Source organism: Desmodus rotundus, chromosome 4 (assembly GCF_022682495.2).
Source record: "Desmodus rotundus isolate HL8 chromosome 4, HLdesRot8A.1, whole genome shotgun sequence".
Taxonomy (NCBI): domain Eukaryota; kingdom Metazoa; phylum Chordata; class Mammalia; order Chiroptera; family Phyllostomidae; genus Desmodus; species Desmodus rotundus.
In genome coordinates, this window is record NC_071390.1 from 6,049,886 (window position 1) to 6,057,707 (window position 7,822).

The 7,822-nt window shown below is 48.8% G+C and overlaps 1 protein-coding gene across 1 annotated transcript in view; it reads right to left on the reverse strand.

Annotated features, from left to right (window-relative positions):
* The window catches only part of LOC112300433 (scavenger receptor cysteine-rich domain-containing protein DMBT1), a 50,501-nt gene extending 42,789 nt beyond the window's left edge, over positions 1-7,712 (reverse strand). Inside the window, exons 1-7 of the mRNA XM_053922665.1 lie at positions 7,670-7,712; positions 6,558-6,875; positions 5,224-5,262; positions 4,960-5,107; positions 3,633-3,823; positions 2,432-2,461; positions 1,754-1,795 (exon numbers count right to left, since the gene is read on the reverse strand). Coding sequence (XP_053778640.1) covers positions 1,754-1,795; positions 2,432-2,461; positions 3,633-3,823; positions 4,960-5,107; positions 5,224-5,262; positions 6,558-6,875; positions 7,670-7,712 — 811 coding nt within the window. The remainder of the gene's footprint in view (positions 1-1,753; positions 1,796-2,431; positions 2,462-3,632; positions 3,824-4,959; positions 5,108-5,223; positions 5,263-6,557; positions 6,876-7,669) is intronic.
* Between the last annotated feature and the right edge of the window lie 110 nt (positions 7,713-7,822).

A 7,822-nucleotide genomic window follows, 5' to 3' on the forward strand; every position in this document is an offset into this window, starting at 1 on the left:
GGCTCTCAGGTCCAGACTCAGTTCTTTCCAGCTGTGAAGTCTTCCCTAACGGGAGGACACCAGCTGCCCTTTGAAGGGAAAGTCTGCTGATAGGTTCCTTAAAAATTGCCATAACTAGCTCTGGGTGGTGTGGTTCAGTGGGTTGAGCACTGGCCTGCAAACCAAAGGGTCACTGGTTTGATTCCCAGTCAGGGCACATGCCTGGGTTGCAGGCCAGGTCCCCAGTTGGAGGCACACAAGAGGCAACCACACACTGATGTTTCTCTCCCTCTCTTTCTCCCTCCCTTCCCCTCTCTAAAAAAATAAATAAGTAAAATCTTAAAAAATATATAAACAATTCCCATAATTAAACAGCTGCTTTTCACGTGTCTGTATCCAGTCAAGAATACACACCTTTGGTAATTCTTACTACCAAATCAGAAAATGAGGAGGTGTTATTCTGAAAGGCTAACACTTAAAATCTTATCTATTTAACCAAGTCAGAAGAACTAAAGTGAAATCGAATATGTGTTTGAACATCCTGTCTTCTCCCTGGATGACTCTGAATTCCAGCAGTGAGGTCTTGAAATTCTTTGAAACTGGCAGTGATTTTGTGAAAGAGGAGAGGATACCTGAGCAGGTGACACCAGCATCCTCGTGGTGGCCGCAGTTGTGCTCCGCCCAGCCTGAGTGGGCACACTGGCCCAGGTAGCGCTCCACTCCAGCGCACTGGAGGTTGTCCAGGAGGATGTCTCCAGATCCCGGACCAAAGTGGGCCTGCCCAAGGGCAGACACAGCCCGACCACAGCCCAGCTGCCGGCACACAACCTCGGCTTCATTCAGGTCCCATAGGTCGTCACACACGGTGCCCCAGGCTCCCTGGTAGAGGACCTCTACACGTCCTGAGCACCGACCTGAGCCGCCCACCAGCCGAAGCTCTGGCCAGTTCCCTGCAGGCAGAGACCCGGTGACCACTGTCCTCTGGAGACAGCATACACTTCCCGTGAGCTGGCTGAGCTTCCCGCCCCTACATTCCTATTAGGGTTGGAGAACTTGGTAAAGGTCAGTCAAGTGGTCAACCTCCTGGTTGGAGGTCTGATAGATCATCAGGATGGTCAAAATACCATTTAACCTAAAACGGTCACGAACTGAGCAGCTATGGGGTCAAAGAGATGTAACAATCTGTTTCAGGTAAATGCAGAAGAGCATTATAAATAATGTGCACAGTGGCGTGTGGCTTTGTGAGGTGCTTCGTGGGAGGATAGGCATGCCGAGTTTATCTCTGAAGAAACTGATAGAGAGGCAAAGTGAGTTACCCCACATCTCACATGTGAGTTGCAGGTCTCTTAGTTCCAAAGTTCACCATTTTTCTTTTCTTCTCCATTATTCTATCTCACTGCCTCTGGAATGGCTCTGACACTCCATTTCCTTTAAAAAAAATCTATGAGTGACGTGGATATGAGGTTAACTATGATTGCGACTAGCCACGTAAAGAAAAGATCAAATCGTACTAGAAGGCGTTGTAACCTGCTCAGTTTCATAGCATTGAAAGGCTCTGAGAAAATGAACTTTGTGTTCACCCTGGGATGCTAGAGACAAAAGTTCCTAATAGTTTTGAATGGCCCTAAAAAGTTTGGCTACAGTCAACTGGTCCATTTGCAAATAGACAAACCACTTGCAGTTGGTCCAGTTTCTGCCTCTGAAGTAGATACGAATGCAGGTGCCAAGAGGAAAGGACACCTGGTAAAGAATAAGGATGCACTCCAGGGCTTACCTGGTCTCGCTGTTACCATCTTGGGTGTTGCTGTTGGGATTGCTGTGGATACAAGAAAATATTCTTAAACAAAAAGGGAGAACTTGGACAAGACAAGATGGCAGCATTCTGAGATAATTCTCCGCTCAACTCGAAGATTCTGGCAGATCCCTTTTCCCTATCATCTTTATAAGAGGTAACCTCTGAAATCAGACCTTCTTTACGTGCAGGTCTTGATGTTTTTCAGGTATGTGGGATCTAATGGAAACAATATTCTCCTTTTCTGCCCAGTCACTGGAAATACTACAATTTGTGCCCTTCTGTGCTAAAATGCACTCACCATCAGGTTCTTCTGGGGAACAGAGCCGTTTCTCAGCATGCTTCAGCTTCATTTTATTGTTGTCGACTTTCCCGAAATGTGGAGTTGTCTGATTAGGTATGTTTCATTGTTTTGATAGGGAATCAAATCAACAATGATCAGTGACCCAGATGATATGTGACTTTGTTCCCCTGTGAATGAGCATTACACTTGTGCAAAAGTGTGTGGACAGAATCCCTCAGCTCGGGTAGATTTGTGCAGGCAATTAGAGACATGTGTGAAAGAGATCAATCTGTGACAGTAAAAGCACCAGGAGTGGGACAGAGGAAGAAACATGAACCAGGGGTGAAGATCATGTAGCAGTGGTAAACTCGACTCACCGATCAGGTGCGGGGTCTGTGGAACTGGCTCTGCAAATACGAGGAAACCATCATCAGTAACTGATTAATGTCAATGACGGTGAGTTTCCCCGATCTGCTTTGTGACATAGAACATCCTGCTGTGTCCATAGCGTGTTTCCCACACTTTCTCAGTGAGTCACCCTGGTGCTTGCTAAAAGGAGACCATTTGAACAGGCCAAGGCAGATGCTACAAGAACCATCCACAAGCTCAGTGTCTTCTCTCAGTGGTAAATAGTGTGGGACCCATCATTGGGTGACCTTGGGACAATTAATGACTCTCTCAAGCCTCAGAACCCTCATCTGTAAAAGGGGAAGAACCATGGGTTTGCGTGGGGATTAAAGAAGGTAACACATGAGGAGTGCTTAAAATGCTGTCTGGCACTAAATAGGCTTTCAGTAAGTGCCAGCTGTTATTTTGATCACCGCTGTGGTCATGACCTGACCTTGAGTACCCTGCGTTTCAGCAGAACCCTTGACTTAGCTCCTGTCTGCCTTCTCGTCACATACCTTATCCCTCTCATCTGTGCGCTCACATGGCTCTCTCACCTGCCTTGCCTACGTCCTGTTGCTCTATTCACAGCCTTGCTGGATTTAGACACAATCTGAAACAAATCTGAGGTTGTTTCCTGTATTTTCTTTAACACTTTTTTGTACCATAAATCGGTTTCTCTTTCCTAATGTCTTTAGCTGAGAGGCATGCACACATTAATTTAGTATATTCCGTTTGTTTGCCTTAATCTACTATATTCTTTTTGTCTTCTAATTGTGTCACCCAAGTTTGTCTGGAACTCACTCTGCGTTGTGCATGAGCCTCTCCAAGGCTGACACCACACCTTCTTGTGTAGGAGCTAACACACCCACCTGGGATCTGGAGTAACTGCAGACACGGCTTCCTACTGAGTTGACCTTAACAAGATGCTTATGTAAAACCACATAGTTCATGGTGCAGCTGCCAATCACTGAGCATTTCTGCTGTCCCACAATAAGTGCTTTACTTGCGTCATTTCAGGTAGCCACACAACAAACCTAGCAGTAAGGCTGCCCTACTGTTCCCATTCCACAGGGAAGGGACTGAGGCATAGGGAGGTAAGTCTCAAGGTCCCAGAGTAGTGATGGGACTATAATTGTTCCCAGGCACACAGTCCAGCTCCAGGTGCTTGCTCTCACCCACCATTCTTACCTTTGGTTGTGGAATAATAATAAGCAATGAAGTTTTTTCCTATGTTGTTGAAGCTTCGGAAGTACTTGAGGGTCATTGAGCTGGAGGAGGACGAGTAGGTGAGGTAGAAGCCAGAGCAGGTCTTCCCCAGGGACTTTGCTGAGGGTGGAGGACCATCCAGGATTTCAAAATATTCGTTGGTGCAGTCCAGGCTGGGGAAGGACACAGAGATGGGGGGTGAGGGGTGGGTGTCTCCCAGTCTCCTCCACAGCAGACCTGAAAGGTATGCTGTGAGGCCACCCTCCAGGTGGTTACTATAAAGAGGCTGGGAATAGATTAAAAGCTTGTCAGTTAGTAAAAGGAAGGGTGGATTCCTTTCCTTTCACTTTTTCTCTCCAAGAAGGAACAGGATTTTCCCCGGAACAGGAAAGAGGAGGCTGAAGTTCTAGGTGCACCCCTGCTGAGGCCAAGGTGGCAGGGCACCTCAAAGCCTAGGGCCAAGGGCAGGGCCAGGCAAACCAAGCTAATCGATCTTCTGGGAAGAGGGGGGCAGAGGCTGCTCCATCTGCCACTAGTGGATGTGGCTCCAGGTTCTGAACAAGCCATGTGTCAGCTTTTGACAGCCGACCTGTCTAGAGGGAAGTTGGATACTAATCTGCCGGCTGGCTTCGTGGAAGCCGCCTGATTTCAGCAGCTGTTGTCTTCTGTGGTGTGTGGTGAAGTTTTGTCTACAGGCTGCTAGTGCTATCATCAGAAACCCATTTCCACGGCTCAGCTCATGAGCCCTCCACTCCAAGTCATCATTCCATTAAGCAAAATTCAAGAGTAATATATAATTCAAGTTGTTCCTGGGGGGTGTTCCATAAGACATTCACCTATGAAGGACGTCAACCTTGACTACGACATTAAAATCTGAAATTTTCTGATTTATTGGGCCTGTGGGTCCCTGGAATCTGCATCTTTAACCAGCAGGCTGAAATACACACACACACACACACATACACACTGTGTCTTAATCTCAGTCCTAGGGTCTGTCACACACATCCACGTAAAAATGGTGAAAACTGAATAAGAAGTCTATAGTCAAGTTAACAGTATTGCACTAATGTCAAGTTTGTGCTTTTGATATTGTTCTACAGTTATATTAAGGTACCACCAATGGGGGAAACTGGGTGAAGGGTAGGTACACAGAACTCATTTTTTGGGAAACTTCTTATATGTTTATAATTATTTCAAAACAAAACTTAAAGGCAGGAAGGACTCTTTTAGTTGTGAGAACCAACTGAGGAAATCAGTGCTTGGAATTTCAAAGTACACCATGGGCTGAAGTCACGGACTTGGGACTCACTTGAGGTACGGGAACGCCAGCAGTATGTGATCGGACAGGTTTGCCCTGATCTCCCAGACACAGGTTATGTTGTCGTGCATTTTGTTCTGTGGGGGATTCCTAATGGCTCCAGATGACTTGGTAATAACCTTGCCACACTGGGATTTTCCTACAGGCAGAAAGATGGTTTAGAATTTCCATTTTTTCATGAATCAGTTCACTAATTTTGCAATTCACACACTTTTTTTTTTCAAAATTCAGACACTTTTGTGACCAAGGTCTCACCTGCAGTGCTAGTCCCTTCCTTGACAGTCAGTGGCTGGCCTGTCAAACACACAGAGGACATACAAATTGTCAGCGGGCACTGAGGTCCCCACCCTCGTCTGCACATGAGACCCAGGGGAAGGGGTAGGGGGCTTGTAACAGACACACTGCGTGGGCCCCTCCGAGAACTACAGAGTCAGTCTCTGGGGGAGAGGCCAGAGCATGGAGAGGGGTTAATGTGTGGGGGAGAAGCACTGATCTAGGGTCATCCCAGATGTTGGTGCCTTAGTCTCTTGTCAGATACACAAATAAGATATTAAATTGGGAGGGTGGTTAAGAAAATGAAAGATGCAAAATTCTGGCTCCTGTAGCCAATTCCAGTGACCCAAGAGCCTGGAGTTACAAGGCTTCAATGTAAGAATAGCAAGAGGTACTGATTCATGATCCCTTTGATCTGCTGCTCAGAGACAGTGAGTCAGGGCCTAAGGATGCTAAGAATCCTCCTCCATGTCCCCAACATCTGTCCAACCAGTGACACTTGGCCCAGAACCTCCCATTGGAGATTCTCTCCCAGGACCAATCCATTCCCACCTCCTGGTCCCCAGGAGGGGATGTGACTGAAGCTTTACTAGACCTTGTCCACTCCGCTTCATTCGTGACTCACTCAGACAGAGAGCTAAAGGTGGGGCATCAGGGGCCTGGGGGTTAAGGAAGGAGAGACGGTGCTTGGCATGAAAAGCTCTGGGTGTTGGTGTTGAGAGCATGTGGGAAACCAGCAGTAAGGGTAGCCCTGTGGGGCCAGGGCTGCACCAGGAACAAGGCAGAAGCAAGGAGAGGGTGGGGACAGAATTGGGTCACCTTGACTTTGGCCAGGTCTGGCCCACCAGCCATCTGCCCCTGGGCAGGAAGGGTCCTTAACTGCCTCTCTATCTTACCCACCCCCCACCCATGTCTCACTGCCATCCCCATGCAGCCTTCTGAACTGATGAACAGAAAATGCTACGCAGAAGTCTGAGAAGTTTTGAATCTGCTTCCTATGTGGAGTAGAAGGAGGGGCGGGTAGTGGGCCAGCACTAGAAGCTTTCTAAGGTTCTCTCCATCTCTCCATTGGGCAGTTAGGGGCTTCCACATCTCAGTCACTCCACCAGCTGGAGGGTAAGAAACATCTCATTTTCAGAAGAGGCTCCTCCCCAAGGTTTTGATAAGCCGCACCTGGAGATGTCACCTTCCCTACCTGGTGGCATGTTGGCCCAGTGTTCAGCATCTGTAAGTATGAGAGATGAAACCACCTGCTATGAGTGCTGTCTTGGAAGAGCCAAAGCTGGGTGCTGCCTGGGAGGGGAACGGGGTTTCACCTGAACAGACCACGCCGGCATCCTCCCCGTGCCCACAGTTGTGGGAGAGCCAGCCAATGTGGGTGCACTCTTCCAGGTGCTGCTCATCTCCCCTGCAGTGCACGTTGTCCAGCAGGATCTTTCCAGAACCTTCCCCGAAGTAAGCCTCAACAGGGGCTGCCACAGCCCAGCCGCACCCCAGCTGCCTGCAGACAACGTTCGCTTCCAGCAGGTCCCAGAGGTCATCGCACACGGTCCCCCAGTCACCCTGGTAGAAAAGTTCCACTCGGCCTGCACAGCTCCCAGGGCTGCCAACCAGCCTCACTGAAGCCCAGCCTCCTGGGGAGAGTGGGGGGAGAGAGGGTCACAGGGTGAGAAAAGTGCCCTCTGCTCATTGGTGGCTGGACGACCTTCTCCCCAACCCAGCTCTCCTTGTGTCCCATGACTTTGCTACTCACACCCTTCCCGCTGCCTTGAGAGATCCCCTGCCACCCCCCAGGTAGGAAGCCTGTAACGTCCTACTCATCCACACCCTGTCTGAAGACTGCTTGACTGTGGCCAACTGTTAACACAAATGGCCCCTGTTGTTCTCATCCTTACAGCCTGGCTCTTCACAATGTGACATTATAGCACCCCCTCTCAAAAGGTCAGGCTTATTTGCCTACCCCTTGTTTCTGGCCTGTGACTTGTTTTGACCAATAAAATATAGCAATAATAATGGTGCACCCACGCAGAGCCCAAGAGGTCTCAGGAGGTCTCCATGGAAACAATCATGTGAATAAGCTTGAGGTACTGGACTAAGTGATAAAAGACACCCGACCTTGTCACCTCTGTCATCTCAGATAACAGCTATGGAAGCGTAGGACATGTGAGGGAGGCCATCCTAGGCCAGCATCTGAGGCCAACTGACCTTCCAGCTAACCACAAATGCATGAGAGAGCCTGCTGAGGTCAGCCAAGGCCAGCCAAGCCTACCCCAGCTCTGCAGGACTGCCCAGCTGACCCACAGACTGATGAGCAATTACAAATGGTGGTGGTTCTAAGCCACTGTGTTTTGGAGTGGTTTTACATGGCAATAGATAATTCATATATGTCTTCTTCATCCATACCCCCTTCTTAGATAACCTGTCCTACCCAAAGCCAGGAGAGGCCGTGGGGTCAGTGCCGTGTGCCCCATGGTTGAATCTGCCTGGTCAGCTTGAGTGCACGTCTGACTTCAGAGGAACTGATGCATGGGCTGAATTGGGCCAAGTTCTCTGCTGCCTATTTGGAATTGGGAAGAGGATT